Source organism: Silurus aristotelis (genome assembly GCF_946808225.1).
Source record: "Silurus aristotelis genome assembly, chromosome: 20".
Taxonomy (NCBI): Eukaryota; Metazoa; Chordata; class Actinopteri; order Siluriformes; family Siluridae; genus Silurus; species Silurus aristotelis.
Window position 1 is genome coordinate 3276974 of NC_139593.1, and position 19161 is coordinate 3296134.

At 40.4% G+C, this 19161-nt stretch overlaps 2 protein-coding genes across 3 annotated transcripts in view; both read right to left on the minus strand.

Moving 5' to 3' along the window:
• Positions 1-19161, minus strand: part of LOC310715876 (complement C3-like) — a 90827-nt gene that overhangs the window by 60288 nt on the left and 11378 nt on the right. The gene's annotated exons all lie outside the window — the stretch shown is intronic.
• LOC310715878 (complement C3-like) overlaps positions 1-19161 on the minus strand; it is a 79004-nt gene that overhangs the window by 2792 nt on the left and 57051 nt on the right. Inside the window, exons 9-35 of the mRNA XM_083522574.1 lie at positions 18672-18792; positions 18393-18508; positions 18058-18216; positions 17385-17582; positions 17026-17214; positions 16671-16829; positions 16366-16495; positions 15901-15972; positions 11950-12058; positions 11766-11857; positions 11499-11638; positions 11042-11248; positions 10732-10795; positions 10492-10578; positions 6783-6986; positions 5316-5391; positions 5060-5219; positions 4878-4973; positions 4641-4791; positions 4400-4563; positions 4041-4199; positions 3689-3748; positions 2635-2725; positions 2481-2529; positions 1456-1546; positions 1270-1350; positions 1081-1186 (exon numbers count right to left, since the gene is read on the minus strand). Of these exons, the coding sequence (XP_083378700.1) occupies positions 1081-1186; positions 1270-1350; positions 1456-1546; positions 2481-2529; positions 2635-2725; positions 3689-3748; positions 4041-4199; positions 4400-4563; positions 4641-4791; positions 4878-4973; positions 5060-5219; positions 5316-5391; positions 6783-6986; positions 10492-10578; positions 10732-10795; positions 11042-11248; positions 11499-11638; positions 11766-11857; positions 11950-12058; positions 15901-15972; positions 16366-16495; positions 16671-16829; positions 17026-17214; positions 17385-17582; positions 18058-18216; positions 18393-18508; positions 18672-18792 (3331 nt within the window). The remainder of the gene's footprint in view (positions 1-1080; positions 1187-1269; positions 1351-1455; positions 1547-2480; positions 2530-2634; positions 2726-3688; positions 3749-4040; positions 4200-4399; positions 4564-4640; positions 4792-4877; positions 4974-5059; positions 5220-5315; positions 5392-6782; positions 6987-10491; positions 10579-10731; positions 10796-11041; positions 11249-11498; positions 11639-11765; positions 11858-11949; positions 12059-15900; positions 15973-16365; positions 16496-16670; positions 16830-17025; positions 17215-17384; positions 17583-18057; positions 18217-18392; positions 18509-18671; positions 18793-19161) is intronic.

Below are 19161 nucleotides of genomic sequence, written 5' to 3' on the forward strand. Positions count from 1 at the left end.
TTTTGGGGTATGTAGGGGCATAACCGTGCCACAAATCCTAACCTCTTGTTGACGCTCTTGAGAAGAAAACAGATGCTACAAACTTTAAGCAAAAGATCTCAATATACAAGCAAAATCATTCCCTGCACTCAAGCTGCTTCTCAATTATCACGACCAACTGGATTCACTGTTGCCTGGCTCCATCAAAACATATTTGTCAATAAAATATAATAGATTTGTAAAAATAGTAGTGCAAGATTATTATTAGGAAGGGTAGTACCCAGTAGGAGCTTCCACTGTATGTCAAAATGCCAACCTGTGCTGCTAAGCAAACCCCTGAAGCCGAGTAGGACGCCAGCTATACCAAGCTCCACCCTGAGGTCTATCTGGTAACCTCAGCTGCTGAGCTAACAGAAGTAGCTGACATGGCAGCTACCCACTACATGCCCCAAACATGACGCCAATAAGAGATTGTTTTTGTGCTTGGAAAAAAAAATAATAATAATAAATAATTTCTCCCTCCAAAAACAGAGTCTAATGGACATTTGGCCCACAGGAGACAGACTGCCGAGAAGGGAACCTTGTTCTAGAAACTCAAGGAGGAGGACCTTTGGGGGTGTAATTTCCCTGATATGCCTCTTTGTTCTAAGCTGTTTTTGATTTACCCAGTAATTAGTTTGTGTTTAAATATATCTGTGTTTACATTGCAGATTAAAAATGAACTGTGCCACATCATTTAATTTCATTTATGTAAATACAGGATCCTTTCAGTTTTGTAGTTTGTTTAACCGATATTTTTAGGGTCTCGACATATAAAAATAATTCCCAATATTCAGGTACTCCCCGAGTTACGATATTTTGACATACAATTTTTTTTTTATCTAACGATGACTATCAGTACAAAAAAAACCCATGTAATTGCATATCACATTTTTTTTTTATCTAACGATGACTATCAGTACAAAAAAAACCCATGTAATTGCATATCACATTTTTTTTTATCTAACGATGACTATCAGTACAAAAAAAAAAACATGTAATTGCATATCACATTTTTTTTTTTTTTTTATCTTGCTGCTCTGGCGTGTACACACTCTTTACCTGGAGAGTTGTGCTCATACACACTGACAGCTGCGGGTTGAAGCATATCTACTTTGTTTATCTTGTGCACGCTGAAAGCAATTATTTCCGGAACAGTGTGTGATACCTGAGAAGAGAAAAAAAATCAGCCTCAACAGAGAGACTGCATTTCCACACTTAAACCATGGTAATAAACCATATTAAGGATACCTTATCTAAATGAATGATGAGGGAGCCACGTTCAGAAAGTTCTGTGGTCATCTGGATGTATTTATCATTCCCACTGCTCAGCTGAGATGATGAGTATAAAACAGTAATCAGACATGGTCTTCTGTCAAATGTAATTAAAGCTCATTGTACAGAACTGTTTGTAGGTGTCTACTGGATTTTGCTTACGTCTGTCCGATCACTTTTACCCACCACGAAGCCGGTCAGCAAGCCGATGTCCAAAATAGTCATAGTGGCATCTCTGTACGGGTCTTTATAACTAAAAAGGTGTGGCAGAATTATTATTTTTATTATTTTTAAGTTCACAAAAAAAACCGGAATATGTAGTGCTGCGTTTCGGGCTTATTACAGTTTAATAAAAATGTCTGACTTTTATTATTGTTGTCATGGCAGTGACCAAGCGTAGGAAGCGGGAGTACCTCAATGATGTCTTTATTTCAGTTCAGAACATAAACCCAATTCTGTGAGAAGTACAGACTGTAATGCGGATATGATCCAGAGTGCAGGTTTAATCCGTGTAGCGGGTTTAATCCCTAAAGCGGGTATAAACCGTCAAGCGGGTATAATCTGTAAAGCGAGTATAACCCTAAAACATGGAGCAAGGATCATGAACTAGCGGGGAATGCTGCCGGTCAGGAACCTGGGAGGTCACTATGGTAACTAGATCCGACAGCAGGTGAGGTTGGAACGGGAACTTATAAAGGGGCCAGGCAATGTGGAACAGGTGTTGGCGATTAGCGCTGGGAGCGGCTGAGAGAGAGTTTAGGAGGGAGGCGGTTTATACTTTCAGTTTTGCTTAAGTTTGATTTGATGATTTTCATTTAGTTTTTCATGTTTCAGTTACTATTAATCTTTTTTTTCAGTTTGGGTTTAGTTTAGTAATTTCTAATATATATATATATATATATATATATATATATATATATATATATATATATATATATATATATATATAGAGAGAGAGAGAGAGAGAGAGACAGAGAGAGAGAGAGAGAGAGAGAGAGAGTGTGAGAGAGAGAGAGAGAGAGAGAGACAGAGAGAGAGAGAGAGAGAGAGAGAGAGAGAGAGAGAGAGAGAGAGAGAGAGAGAGAGAGTGAGAGAGAGAGAGAGAGAGAGAGAGATAGAGAGAGAGAGAGAAAGAGAGAGAGAGAGAGAGAGAGTGATCCATGCTCTTTATTTTGGCGTGTACTTACAGGACTTCAATGGTGAGCTCGTAACTTTCTTCTGCATCTGTGTACGATACTAAGAGAGAAATATCAGAGCAGACAAATTATTGTTGGGATATTTTATAAAATATGAAGATAAAGTTAAACACTGGGATTTAAAAAAAAACAAGGTAAATCTTACCCTTTGCTTTTCTCTTCATTTCAACAGAAAGACTGTACTTTTTACATTCATTCTTTGTTTCCATGGATTTAGCATAATAAATCATCATTACCTATATATGAAAAAAAAAAGAAATTATATATATATATATGGTGGCACAGTTCACAAAACCCACGGTTCGGTTCGTATCACGGTTTTCGTGTCACGGTTTTTGGTTCTGTACGGTTCTTGTTCTTATTTTTTCTTTTAATCTTCAGCAATCCAGAAATTTCCTTCAGCATTTGATATATAGCTTATTAGCATAATTATCCACAATTTAGGATACAGTATTAACATTTTTGTAATGTAATCATGCACTAACTGAATTTGACTTGACTTTAAGCACATTATTGGGACCATCTCTGAGTAAAAGCTAGGTAAGATTTTGATACAGCAAGAGAGAAGACACTGCTAATGACATGCTTTTAGTTTATTTGGCAAAGAAAAAAAAGTGTGGGCTAGAGGGAATATTAAACCGCGGCTCGAGTGCATTCATCAGCTGACGAAATCCTTTACACTCAATCACGCTGCACGGTTGCATATCTTTTGCTATAAACATCCCCGATGCTTTATATACTGTTTATATGTATGTTCACGCGAAACTGTCTGATGAGAAACTGAGCACGGGGCTACATTGCGCATGCGTCGATCCGTGCGAGGCACACACAAACCGAACCGAGACAAGCGAACCGAACGGTTCGGGTGTTTTTCCATGTACCAAGCCACCCTTAATATATATATATATATATATATATATATATATATATATTCATTCATTTTCTCCCGCTTATCCATAATCCAGGTCGCAGGGGCAGCAGTCTAAGCAGGCCCCCACCTTCGACTGCTGCCCAATCCTCACAGCACCGTCCCTTACGGTCCCTCCTGCAGGTGGTGAGCCCACGGGAAGATTATATATATATATATATATATATATTTTTTTTTATTACTATTATTATTATTATTATTATTATTATTATTATTAATATTAGTAGTAGAATTAAAAACAAAAGATTTTGTAGTATCCATGAGCACTCACTCTGAGAACTGCAGTACCAGTTCCTTTGGCAGTAACATTATACTTTTGCTTGAGCTGAACCTGTAAAAGTCCAGGCACACAAATCTTCTGTTAGGTCTACATTTGACCTTAATAAAGGACAACAACAATCTTAAAGTCTACACAACCCTGTTAAACCCTAGTTTAACCAAGCTGAATCATATCAGAAAAACAGTTTTGTGTTGATGAATTGTTAACGAAACATTAGTAGTAGCAAGCAAGCTGGGAAATCTTAAAAAAAAAGTTATTCTTAAAGATTCTACTGTACAATTGTCTTTAATATCATTAAATCAAGGGCATAATTAACAGAAATTCTGAATGAATTCCTAATAACCTTGTATGAATGTGTAAGATGTGAATTTCTGTTGTTTAAATTCCATTTAATGGGACGACGTACTCCACTCACGCTCACTTCCACCATCAAGTCTACATTCTCTTGATGGCTTACTTGCTTATAGTACTCAGCCACTGCTTGGAACACCATGATGGTGGCCTAGTTAACAGGTAAAAGCAGAGAGGATTTGATACAACCTCAGATCGATTCAATTGATTGAATACATTGGTAATTTCATTCCACATCAACTGTGACATGGATGAAATGTTACTGATTCAGTCAAAACACAGAGTATTGCAAAATCGGTATCAAGTCTAAATAAACAAGCATATTCGTTAAAAAGTGGCTGGTCAACCAACCTGAGTGGTGCTATGACCTCCATAATTGATACTCTGCCTATTGAGCCATCTAACAATTTTTCCTGCTGCATCAAATTCCTTTGCTTTCACCAGAGCCAGCAATGCATATGCTGTCGCTTCCACAGAGAAGAACTGTCCTCCAGGAACCTCCCAGTAAGAACCGCCTGTGCACAAGAAATAGAAAGAAATTAAAATGTGCTCCTTAACGGGTTGATTTCTTACGAATTCACGAGTTCCTGACCTTCAGAGGAAGCCTGCAGCAGGCGATCTTTGTTGAACTTGCCAGCATTTGCCAAGGCATAAGAAGTCATCGCAATTGTATATGGATTGGTCAGGGAGGGGAGCCTTCTTTCCAAAAAACTAAGGGCCTTGTTGGAAGACTCTAAATGATGCTAAATTAAAAGAGAAAGCAAAATATTATACAAAAGCCTACACATTTGATCATTTTGAGCTGTTACTGTATATAAGCGGATTATACTCCAACTGATTTGCCACAGAGATGGTTTGCTTCTTGCAGAGCAATCAAGACAAATGCTGTCAGAGATGCACTGGAATCCTTGCCTTGCACATCACCCTGAAATCACAGAAGATTTCACAGAAACAGTGGTTTTGTGGTTTCTTGTACATTTCATACGGAAAACAAATTTCAGCCCAACTTACAACCATTTCTGAATGGACCACTGGAGCTTTTTCTATAAACGTGCCATCTGGCATCTGTACATTCAGAATCAACCACTTGATGGCGCTGCACAGGACATCTTCTTGTATGCTTATGAGGTCACTGGCCATAGCAAAGACTTTGGCCACATATGCTGTCAACCTTTACCACAGAGAAAACAAACAGTCAAGATATGACCTGCGATCAAATGTTGTTCAACATTCAGCCATTAAACAAAATTATATCGCTCTCTTTTACCATGTGCTGCTAGGTCTGTTTAGCCATGCTGCATAAGAACCATCAGGTTTACGGTATGTAAGTTCTTGTACGTATCCTAAGAGAGGGAGAGAAAGAAGGATTATTTTTGGAGTCTACTCTTTCAGTGCAGATAAAAAAGACTTAAGGACATAAATCCTGGTACAAGCATGAAGCTGACTGTGCATTTCTTTCCATGGCCTTCACTACCTAAATCAGGGGCCACCAACCTTTTTGAAACTGAGAGCTACTTCTTGGGTACCGATTAATGTAAAGGGCTACCAGTTTAATACACACAGTTTTCAGTTTGATCTCAAATAACAAATTTGCTTAATTTACCATTTATTATATGTTATTATTAATAATTAATGATATTTATCTATGTGAAGACACTGATCATGTTAATGATTTCTCATAATAATTATCAACAATGATTTAACAAAGTGGGAAACAGCTATTTTTTAGAAAAGGCCCACGGGCTACTCATGTGGTTCTTGCAGGGCACCACGTTAGTGATCCCTGACCTAAATCATTATCTGCATCACAGACAGGTATCTCATGCACTAAGAATAAATACGTTACTAAAGCAGGAAGTTGCTTTCACTGTAGCCACAGCTGCACTGCCCACATACATCATCTCTAGCAGAAGCATCATTATAAATCTCATTAAATAACTCTAGCTTTTCTGTGCATTATTTTTTTTTTTTTTTTCTTTCGTTACGATTTTTCTGAGGATTTGAAATGAAAGCAAATTGTGTGTTTTTGTGCAAATTCTGCAGGAAAGGAAAAAAACCTCAAAAGTATAAATTTCTTGAAAAAGCTAAACAACTGTCATGAAGTAATTTCTGATCATCTGATTATCTGATCTTCATTCGCAATGTCCAGCTTTTCTGTGAAGCTGTTATTAAACTTTATTTTGGCTTCTCCCATTAGGGGTCGCCACAGCGGATCATCCGTATTCATTATCCAATTTTTTATTCAATTTGGCACGTTTTTATGCTGGATGCCCTTCCTAATGCAACCCTCCCTATTTATCCAGGTTTGAGACCAGCACTAAGAGTGCACTGGCTTGTGCAACCCTAACGGCTGGGGTTGGTTCACTGAGGCTGTTACTGATTATGTAAAAAAAAAAAAACAAAAAAAAAATGGTGACTCTGCACGTACATATATTCCTCCCTCACCATATTCATGCCATGCTTTTGTATATAAGAAATTGAACCACCTTTCTATATGAATAGCGAATGAGCAGCATTAAAATCAGAGGATAAAAAACAGAGAAATGTTTTTGTGGGGGGGTGTTATTAGTGTTGCATTATTATATAATGCTAAAATCTATACTTTAGTTCACTGGCTCTCTCGTAAATATGACAGATCAAAAATAGCCTATAACTGTCATAAAATAATTTAAGACTTGTGTCCTGACTAAACCATTGAAATTTGCTTTATAGTTTTTGAAGAGAGTTTTCTCACCTGTTGTGATGTGTTGGATAGCCTCATATCGCCGACCCAAGCCAACTCCTTCCCACTGCTCGGTGGTATCTAAGTAGTGTGTGGCAATAAGGGGCAGAGTCATATAGATCATGTTTTGTTCTCCAGAGCCAGTGGGCTGTACAATCAGGCGCCCCATGAAGTCTCCACTGATGGCCTGCTTGATCATCTGACTAACCTTCTGACCTAGAGGTAAATATATAAATAGTAAGATGTTTATTAGGATGAACAAGCAGGTAACCCTTGTTTAGTGTTAGCCCTCTATTCTAACCAGCACATGGAGCCACCCAGTATTAATATATTCTCTGTCTTCATCTGGCCCTGATAAATCCAGACTAGAAAGACCTTTACATAAGAATGCTGATTACAGACTTTTACTTTTAAAGAGTTTATTCAAGTTGTCTGAAATATCAACCAAACCTCCAGTACTACTGTCCTGAACACAATTCACAACAAGTGGTTAGAGGTCAGCAGCATCTCCATTTTCTAGAATTACTGAAGACAATAAGAGCCTTTTCCTATAGTAACCTTCTTTAGTTAGCCGAATAAAATCTTTAAAATGCTGCTCAATTCCATATCCAGGTTGTCTGAAAACATTGTACATTTGGAGTCGGTAAGGCGGTCCGCTAGCTGAAGACCACTTGCCGATATCAGCTCAGCATCTGACTGACAAGGGAAGAGAGGTGGGCTCTGCCCACACTTCTCTCTGGGAATTTCTTCTCTGGGAATTCCCACTGGAGGAGACACGAGATGAAACATTCTATGCTTTTCTACCCATACATTGCAGATATTAAAGATAAGCTATGGCCAGACACCTGGGACATAAGAAAACCTTGGACCACCTAGTGGCCCAGTTTTATTGGCCAAGCATTCGCAGCAATGTATGTAGATGCTGTGAGGCATGCAGCAAATGTCACCTGGTGAACCCCGTCTTCTTCGAAAGAATTGGAATGGATCTTGTCAGGCCATTAGAATAGACTGCACAAGGGCATCAATTTATGTTAGTTTTGGTGGAGTACACAATGCGATACCTGGAAGCAGCACCTCTCTGCATCATTTCAGCATGTAAAGTTGTGGAGGCACTCTTCTGTGTTATCTCCCGGGTCAGAATTCTGAAAGAGATCCTCGAACCACTATTATTCGCAGTTTGAAAGTACCCACAAGCCTCCAAGGGGTTTTCCCGTTTGAATTATTATAAGTCCCGCTTTTTACTGTGAGATCACGTGCTCATATTGCTACCCACGTCAAGCTCTAAACTACTCACGAGTGGCAAGGACCCTTAGATGTTACACGGCGAGTTGAAAATGTCGGCTATGACTATGTTAGATGCATAGATAGAGGCGATGTACTCCAGGTGTACCACCTCAACATTGTGAAACCATGGAGGGAGGCGGTGCCTGTGTTTCTAGCAATGGTGGTTCCCGAGAGGGAGAACCTGGGTCCGGAGGTAAGGCCAAAATCAGCATCAGAAATCACCCTGATCCCTTTGGAGACCACCTCTTGACATCAAGCTCAGGTGGGGAGGTTGCAAAAAGAGTTTGCGGATGTGTTTTTTCCCCTACCTGGATGAACAAACCTCATAAAGCACCGTATTGAGATGCCTCCAGTTATAGTTGTGTGCAGTCGGCCATACCAACTACCTAAACACAAAGAAAAATGTGGTTCGAGATGAACTCAATGATATGATTGACATGGGGGTAATCGAGGAGTCTCGTACAAGAGTGATGGGTTGACCGGTTACGTGTTTACTTCCTAAAAAGTCAACACTGTGCCAAAATTTTATGCATATCCAATGCCTTGCATCTTTGAGCTGCTTGATAAGCTAGGTGCGTCAGGTTTATATTCAATACTGGATTTAACAAAGAGATATTTGCAGATCCCCTTGGCTCCAATGTCTCATTAAAAACTGCTTTTTCCACTCTGTTTGATTTATACCAGTTAATCACACTTCCGTTTGGCTTGCTCGGGGCCCCAGCGATGTTTCAATGCCTCATAGATTGAATTCTCTGACCACATAATGAATATGTTGCTTCCTGCTTGAATGATATAATCATCTAAAGTAATGACTGGCAGCGGCATTTGAAGCAATTCAGAGTGGTCCTGGGAACCTTGAGGTGGGTAGGACTCACAGCAAACCCAGAGAAGTGTGCAACTAGGTGGGTGGAATTACGGTATCTGGGTTTTCACTTGGGTCATGGAAAGGTGCATATCCAAATTGATAAGACGGCAGCGATTGTAGCCTACATGAGACCCAAGACCTAAAAGGAGGTAAGGAGGTGAGGCGGTTCCTGGGGCTCACTGGCTATTATCAGAGGTGTGTACCTATTTTTTCTAACATCTCCAACCCGCTGACTGACCTCAGTTGAAAGAGTCGTGTCAGCAGGATCTTTCTTGTTTAAAAGCTGCACTCTGTTGTGGGCTGCTTTTACATTTTCCTGACTTCTCTCTTTTCCGTTGTCTTGCACACAGATGTGGGTTGATTGGCTCCCCAGGTTGAGTCAGATGGTGGCTCTGGATTGTTTATGGAGGGCGAGGCTAGTAGTAAGAAGTGGTAATCATCACACACATGTTGGGAATTTATCAGTGTTCTCTGTTGTATTTAGCAAGAATTCACAGAAGGGCACCTGGAGAGATCGACGGAGAGGGTTGTGTGTGTGTGTGTGTGTGCGCGTGCAAGAACCTGATTCTGTCAAACCGGCACACTTCCTTCCCCACCTGCCGAACCAATCGCTCTCCTACAGTGACTATGATTTATACGGCAACTTTTTCATATTTTTGATGCACTGAAACTGCTTCACTTTAGATTTATAACCAAAGTTTAGAAGACAAAAGCAAATGCACAGTCAGTGTAACAGTAGGATATGAAATGAAATTCCAGCATAAATCTGCCACTGCCTGGCCCTTCAAACGCTCATAAACCTCAAATTTGTATAAACATCTAGATCAGCAGTTAATCTGTATCAATGCATTGATTGGTTCTCTCAGCACTTGTACCATAACCAATAGGCTATGGTCTTTCATTGATTTAACCCCCCTTATTTTCTAAATAGTCTAGATGGGTACCATCTTAAGCTATGTGTATTTCCATTCCCTCCTCGGCATGTCCAGCACCAACTGTATAGATCTGTCACAGAGTGGGTCACTTTTACGTCACTGAACATAGTTCTTAATATGCCTTTATTAAACATGTGTAACCAAGCTTTTTGCACTTGTTCAGCTGTAGCAACATCAACAAGACCATAGCAGATCACAATATACAACAACAAACCAATCTGTACTCCAATTCTTGCTGCCTTTATCCTGAAAGTTGTCATGGCTAAAATTAGATACATTTTGTGGATAGCTCTTTGGATACGGGCATCTAACAAATGGCAAAAATGTAAATAATAATTGGCTGATTTTATTGTTGTGATTACCCTTAAAATCTATGAGTATGATTCTATGATTATTCATCAGTTGTTTTTTTTGTTTGTTTTTTTAGGTTTGTTTAAACTCTTAATGCAGGCCATTACAAATAAAACTAGCTCATGTAATAACTTCTTAGATCTTAAATGTTGGTGCTGCAGAGTCTGGCTCATTACTGGAAGCTTAGAATGTTAGAATGTTGTTCTCTTATCACACAAAAAAAAGAAATAATAAAAATAAAAAAACATATATTGGTCTATATTGATGTGTTTGATTTTCTTCTTACCGGTTACAGTGATGTAAGTATGTGCATCGGTGTTTGGAACCTGCTCACTTGGAACCTCACTCCTCAGTTGCACAACTTGAACACCACCTTTTACCACAAGAAACAAACAAAAAACAAGGAAGAGAAATAGAGAAAAATGGAAACATGCAGGATAAAAAGTTTAGAATAAATGTTAATAAGTGAAGAAAGCAGACATGAGGTATTTGCTGTAAGTTATATAGTGTATATAGAAAATCTTACCAGGTGCTTGAGAGGGATTTAGTTCCATATTTGCTTTTAACTGTTCAGTTAACACGCCCTCGGACTGAGCAGGAAAAAAAACAAACAAAGCAACAGTGTTAGACATGCTGAATCTAAGCATAGCATTCGACTGCACATTGTCTTGTGGCATTCAATGTATATGTTTCATCATATTGTATTACAAAATTCACACTTCTTTGTGTTTTTTTTGGCTACAAATTATTTTATTTCTCTTCTTACCAATTATTTAAAATACAGCTTGTTAGGGTTGTCTGGAATGATCACTGATATAAACATGGTTGATACTCACCACCACCTTCAGGGTTCTCCTTACTCCATCATGATATGATGAACTTGCAGCCTTCACCTCTATATGGTGTTCCCCAATTTTCATAGGAATAATCACAAATGGGACAGATCTGCTGGATTTGGGGTCTACATTAACTATGGTACGGTATTTCTCCTTTTTGCTGGCTGCACTGCAAATATTCTCTGTCTCAAAGAATTCCACACGCACCTGTTGGGCACAAGAAGTAAGACATTACGTCCTCAGAACCTGTTCAAGAAGGACCAGGCATGAAGCAGAAATAGACAGAGGAAATGATGCTTATCCATCAAAGGACACACAGGACAGTTAGCATAGTCAGTCATTCTACCGGACTATATATCTTCTATATGTTGTGAGATACGAGGAAACTATAGAAACCACATAACATCACAGTGCTGTTGTACACTACAAATACTTAAATGTAGATGATTAAAACTACCATCTGTCGCCTATTGGAGAAGTTATACAGAATCGCTTTGATTTCAACTTGTTCATTGTGTACTGCTGAGTAAGGTAACTTGAGATCCACAAAGAAATCCTTCGCTACTGTTATTTCAAAGGGATCAGCCACACAGATACCTAGAGAGAGGGATAAATAAGTGTGTGAATATTCAGTAATATGCAAGTTATTACATGTGTTGAGTTTAGATTTTTAGACATCGTATCACATCAAGAGATTTTCAAAGTGAAAAGACGTAGCACTGACTGTGTGTCTTAGACAGACTGATGGCTAAAAGTTGCCATGTTGTAATAGAGTCTTTTAGATAGTTTCTTCCCATAGTGACGCTTGTTGTGGTACTACAATAAAAATCCAAACAGCAGAGTCAGATCCGTGCTTCCATTAAGCTCCAGAATGCTAGACTAAATAAATCTTGGATTGTTTCATTTACCATTGGTTTCCTGAGCAGGCTGGCAGGTTTATATCCGCCCAAAGCCAGCTCTCGGGGAACTGCGTCCGGGTGTAAAATTCATCAGAGCTTATGAAATCATCATCATCATCTGGACAAATGTGGATTTGAAAATCATGCTTTAGAGAGCTCAAAGTCGCAAACATTGGCTTATCAAGAAATAAAGCAAGTCAGATTAAATAGCTTAAAATATTGTAATAATTAGCTTTTTTTTTGCAAGTGTAGATCTATTTCCCTTTACTTTAGAGTCAGCTTAAATAAACGTAAAAATAAACTAATCTATAATAACAATAATAATAGTACAATTATTATTATGCCAATTTTTTTTTTACATATTAAATGATAATTTGCAACTATTATTGTCAGGACTTAATGCAGCATATGGACATATAAAACCCTGTTTCGACCTTGTGTAAAATGTCAATAAAAACAGAATGCAATTATTTGCAAATATCAGAAATGCATATTTTATTTACCATAGAAGATAGAAAACATGTCTTATACTGAGAATTTGTACCATTTTAAGAAAAAAAAGGTAATTATAAATTTGATGGTTGCAAAACATCTAAAAAAAGATTGGACAGGCACATGTTTACTGCTGTTTATCATCATGCATTCTTTCTGTATACCATCTGGGAACTGAGCAGACCAGTTGCTCATGTGGGAGAGGAATGTTATCCTATATATGTCTACAGGAGCCTAGCTGTTCAACAGTTCTGGGTGTTTGTTTGTTATATTGTTGTGTTTTTTTATTTTAATGATAAAATGAGAAATAGAACAAACAGCACTAGGAGTTAACTCTAACAGCTTTATTATTAGTAGAGATGCCATACAGATGCATATAACTATCTCTCTCTCTCAAATGACTAGTAACTTCTCTAGGTTATGTATGTAAACCTAGTTCCCCGAGGGAACGAGGCGCTGCGTCAAACCGCTTTGGGAACGCCCCTGCGTTGTCTACGCTCTGAACCACGTGTGAAATCTGCCCAATCGGCAGGTGACGTCACATAAAGCTACAAAATGGCTGCGGTGGTAGCGACATTAGCTTCTGCAAACAAAGAAGGTAAGCGTCGCATGGATGCAGGGAATGTGGCATTAAGACGCAGTATCTCGTTCCCTCTGGAAACTAGGGTTACATACGTAACCTAGAGACGTTCCCCATTCGGGAACTTTGTGCTGCGTCGAAACACTTTGGAAACAAGTGTCCAATCATGCCACACTGACCAGATCCACGCAGGACAGAGGAGCCCGGAGTGGCTCTTGGGTTGATGCCATAAAACCAGGCCGTAGAGGACACCACACTCTGGGTGGAGTGAGCCGTGACCCTGAGTGGAGCGGGGAGACCAGAGGACTCGTAAGCTGAAGGGATGGTATCCACTACCCACCTGCTTAACGTCTGACAAACAGCTGCTCCGAATCGGCAAGCGAAAGGCGGTCTTTACCGACAGGTACCTAAGGGCACGGATAGAGCCACCAACACAACTGCAAAGTTCCAGACTCTGGGTCACATCCCGGGCCTCAACCTCCTGGTGCCCCGGAGAAAACGTGTCTCCAGATGGTGCCTACCCAGCAACTGCCCTGCAGGTGGGGTGACATATGCCGCGATGGAGGGAGCTCTGGAATACAGTAGGGTCTCTACTACCTTGGTAGAAAAACCAGCTGCTACAAACTGTGCCCCCTAAGGGGCCACAGCCACAGCTTCCACAACCCCGGGCGGGGGTGAACCAGGGTTCCGCCCGCCTGGGAGAGGATGTCCCAACAGGGAGGAATTCCCCACAGAGGGCCCTCGAGCAGGGACACCAGGTTCGCAAACTATGGCTTGCCCGGCCATTGAGGTGCTACCAGGACGGACTCCTTCCCGGCGATCACTCTCCAGACTTCCCTAGAGCAGCGCGATTGGGGAAAAGGCGTACAGGCGTAGCCTCGGCCACGACTGTACCATGGCATCCAGGCCTAACCTGGCTGGGTGAGAGAGAGAGAACCAGAGGGGACAGTGCAAAGTCTCCCTTGTCGCCAACAGATCCACCTGGGCTCTGTAGAACCTCTGCCATACCTGCTCCACTACCTTGAGGGGAAGTCGCCATTCCCCAGGCCTCAGCCATTGTCTTGACAGGGTGTCTGCTCTGACATTCAACTGTCCCGGGATGTAAACAGCTCTCAGTGAGAGGAGTTTGTCCTGGGACCACAGGAGGATCTCTCGTGCCAGCTTGTAAAAGAGGCGAGACCCCCCCTGGTGGTTGATGTACGAGACCACTGCTGTTTTGTCCATGCCGACCAACACATGGTGGCCCCCTTAGATCCGGGAGGAAGTGTTTTAACCCCAAAAACACCTCCATCATCTCCAGGCAATTTATGTGCCATGAGAGACGTGGCCCGCTCCACAGACCTTGGATGGAGTGGCCACTCATGAACACTCCCCACTCCATGAGGGAAGCGTCCATCATAAGCGTTAAGCGTAAGCCGGGGCTTCGGGAAAGAAACGTTGGTTCCTTTCACAAACCTTGATGGATTCCCTCTGGGGGAGAACCCTCTGCCTTGGAGCCACCACTGGAGCGGTCTCATGTGGAGGAGGTCAAGTGGAATTACACTGGACGCTGCTGCCATGAGACCCAGCAGCCTCTGCTTCACAGTGAGTGGCTGGCCTTCTCTTACCCTCCTGACTGCAGTGAGGATGACATCGATCCGGGTGTGAGAGAAGGATGGCCACGTGGGAGCATGCGTCCTTCAGATCTAATGTGACAAACCAGTCCTTGGACTTGATTTAAGACACAACCTCTTTGAGAGTAAGCATCCTGAACCCGAGCATCATAAGTGAGTGGTTCAAGGAGCGGAGCTCTAGAATGGGACGCAACCCGCCATCCTTCTCCTGAACAACGAAGTACGGGCTGTAGTAGCCTGACTCTCTGACCAAGGGGGGGGACCACCTCGATGGCCTGCTTCCTCAGGAGAGAGCCTGCTTGGGTTCCACCAGGATGGGACACATACCGTTGAACCGAGGAGGAGAAGATGCAAACTGAATCACATAGCCCTTCTCTAAAGTATGCAGGACCACTGAGAGACATCTGGCAGCCCGTGCAGACTGACAGAAAGTCCCACAGGGGAACCAACCCCTCAGGGCTGGCCTCTGACCCACTCAGAGTGGCTGGAGTGGTGCTCTGCAGCCGATGACACCTCCTCAGGCGGCGGATCTCCCCATTTGCAGGAGATGGGAGCACGGCAAGCACTAAGGAGCGCATAGCCACACTGCTAAAATGCTAATAGCCGATTCCCTCGAGAGCCAACTAAGCATGCTCCTAAGCTAAGCAAACAACACAGACGGATTTCTGCCTGCATGTAAGCTCATGACTACACAGATAACACACACAAAGCGCTTACCTGAATGAGCAGAAGCTAATGTCGCTACTACTGCACAGCCATTTTGTAACTTCCTGATTTACGTGACGTTGCCTGCCGATGACGTCACGTCTTGCCTATTGGGCAGATTTCACACGTGGTTCAGACCAAGGACAACGCAGGGGCATTCCCAAAGCATTTCCACACAGCTTGAAGTTCCCGAATAGGGAACTAAACCTCGTGTAAATTAAAGTTTTCATATGGAACTCCTTTCTCTCTGGGTGTGATTCTAAGCAGCAGAATTGTAGATGTAACAAGCCATATATAAAGTAAGTCAGTAAAATCTAAATGTTATTTTGATCCACTCAGTCAGATTTACTCTGCAAAGATCAGTGACAGTTTTAACTTGTTTAACTAAGTGATAAGTGATAATCTGTGTGTAGGTGTGAGGCCTTGCACCTTTTATTCACCTCTGCATTGTGCACTAAGATGCTGTTAACATCTAGAAAATTGCTAAATATTTCTTTTTTTTTATTATTCATTAAAATTCCTACAATTACATACAATATATTAGTAAATAAAAGTAGGTCTTCTTTTTACCCAATGTTTGGGTGATTTCTGCTAGAGTCTCCGCTCTCCGTTTTCTCTTTGGTGGCGTGGGACACTGATTATCTATTAAAAAGAATAAAAAATGTAGTATCATAGGTTGTTTTTATTTATAATACATATTTTAGAAGAGTTTTACTAGTGGGGGAAATAATTCTTTGATGCTCTGCTGATTTTTTTAATTAACCCCCTTACAAAGAAATTAGCAGTATATAATTTTTATGCTAGATTTATTTTAAGAAAGAGAAAAAATATTTAAAAAATCCACAAAAAAACCCATTGAGTGATTGAGTGAAATAAGTAAAGTAAACAAAGATTATTTTTTAGATAATTTCTCTTTCCGTTAACATAAACCTACTTTAAACATTTTAGACGGTTCTATTTTTAATTGTATTAAGCACTGTTTCATTAAACAAGTTTAATTACTCATTTCTTCTTTTAATAAAATATCTGCTTCACCTGTTCTTTCCTTGGTGCCTCCTGCTTTATCAGACTGAAACAGAAGTCCTGCATCGTAGAAAACCCCCATGCTGTCTTTCCCACTGCCTGCTGTACAGCCCGTGTCATACTTCTCTATAAGGTTCCAGATCTGTTAGTAAAAAAAGAAAGTTAGTATAATTATGTACAATATCTATTCTTTAACAACATTGGAGCAGGCCCCATAAGCAACCTGAATGACTGGGTGAACCAAATATAAACCTACAACATACATGATTTAGAAGATCAGAGAATTTAAAACTCTAACAGCTCAGGGTATCGCTCACCTTGGACTGCGTGAGTCTGTTCTTGTTGAGAGCAAAGACACCCTTATCCACAGCGACCAGACCAACCTTAGCACTCGGATCTCCAGTAACTACCAGTTGAAAATATTCATCAGGCTTGTATATCTTGCCATCGGGGTTGTCCTTTACACTCAGTTTTAGCTATGTTTACATAGGATAAGATAAAAAGAAAAAAAAAACAGGACTGAACAAATTTGTTTGGTAAATGAAAGCTTCAATGTTTAACCAAAAATGTGTTTAATTCTAGTTGTCGGGAAATGACTGGGCTTGTAGCAAATGGTGGAAAATAATGACACGCTAGCCAACTAGTTAAGCGAAAAAAAAGCAGACTGCCTACCGTTCCCATGCACGTGTCCTTTACGTCAACCCAGATCGAGTCTGATACAACTTCAGATCCAACGTGGTAATAAGCCACCAGTCGAAATGAGGGAACCAAGTCCTTGGTGATCCTTTCTGACAGACTTATCATTGACTGCCCTTTTCTGTTATATCTCTCTGCTTTTACAATCTGTCCCTTACTAAGAATCTGACAAACAGAAACCTCAGATAAAGTTCAGTTGATTATTATTATTAGTAGTAGTAGTAGTAGTAGTGTTAGTAGAAGTATTAGTATTACATTAATAGTAGTAGTACTGTAAAACAGAATTCCTTAAATCTGCATCACAAAATCATATTTAATGTGTGAGAGATACCAACCAGATAAGTGAGGTCTTGATCTTGAACACTGCTTTTGAAGTTCAGCAGGAATTTTGAGTCGTCGTTGATTTGCAGTTCTGCAGAATCAGCACTTATATGTAGGTAATTCCCGGAGTCTTCTTTGGTAGTGTAAGCCTCAGCTATCATCTTGTTCTGAGCTTGTCTTTCAGCTGATATGCCTAGGACATCAGTCCTTGCCTAATTACACAGCACAACCATTTTAGTTGAAATGTCCAGTGTGCTTCATTGCTTTAAAAAATGCAAATCTGCTCCCAAACCACTGGCTAAACAAGTCAATTCAATTCAATTTGTATTGTGCTTTTAAAAATGGAAATTCCCACAAAGCATTTTGACAGAAAAAAAGAAAAAATAGAATGAAAGTATGACATCAACATCAATACATTGATGCCTACTGGATGAGGCAAAAATCACAGTGATGAAAAACCTTGAGCGGAATCAGACTATAAAAACTCATCCTGATGTGGGTGATACACTCAATGGTGGGCTGTGCATTTTACACCTGGTCCTTCAGTGGTGACCTGCCTGAATCTCTTAACACTCAGATTGACTGTTAAAATAGGACAATTTTTAAATATTGTTTTTCAATATCAATCCTATTGCTGTACAATTCATTCTTCACACAGGTCCATAAACCAGCTCTGGCGTGACTTACAGTGATGTCTACAGTGTTCCATCCTCCCTGGGTGTTCACTATGACCTTGGCCATGCCGTTACTTTTGGTCCGACCCTTCACTTCACGTTGATCCTGTCCAACCTTAATGACCACATCCACATCTTCAGCAGGAGACTGGTCCGGATTGGTCACATAAACCTTTTTAAATCCGAATCAGACATACAAATGAGATTCAAAAGAACGCTTCACTCACTCAGGTACTGATCCACTGACATTTAGCAAATTTCATTCAAGCTAATTTAATTTTTGTAATTTAAAGTGAATTTTATCACGTGCTCCAAATAATATTCAAACCAAAAAAAAAATCTCCTTACCGCAACATCGAAAGACATTCCAGGGTGGAAGTATTTGGGTGTTTTCTTGAACTCGATGTTGTAGGGTGATTTCACAATTTGAATGCCCCCCTTTTCTGCTTCAACCATTTCACTACCTGGAACATTGTTCATGATAAAATTATATGGAAGGAAACACATGGAATGATTTAATGTGCAAATGTATATCAGTAAACACACACACACACACACACACACACACACACACACACACACACACACACACACACACACACACACACACACATATATTAGCCTTACCAGTCTGAGTTAAAACACTGACTGATATGAACAAAGAGTCTCCCTCTAGGTCATTAATATTTGGGATCGCCTGCTGAATTTTGGCTTTAGTGAGTACTGCACGTCCCACTCCATTAGTGATCTACATACAACATCCAATACCACAGGTAAGCATTATAACCCAATACAAACACTTTATTATTTTTATGAATGAACAGATCATGTGTTCTTAAAACAGGCTTGCAGCTTTTAGGGTGTATTATTTAATTTATACTCAATAAAAAAAACTACAATACATGGCCAAAACTATTGAGAGACCTGACTTTTCAACTATGTTTTCACTTCTCTGACAAACTCTCCATTACTTTGCACTACTGACCCCATTTACCTAAACTCCTCCACCTCCTCCACCTTTTCTCCCTGCAACCGCACCCCTCCACTGCCCTCCCTCTCATTCACACACATGTACTCTGTTTTACTCCTACTGGCTTTCATTTCCCTTCTCTCCAGC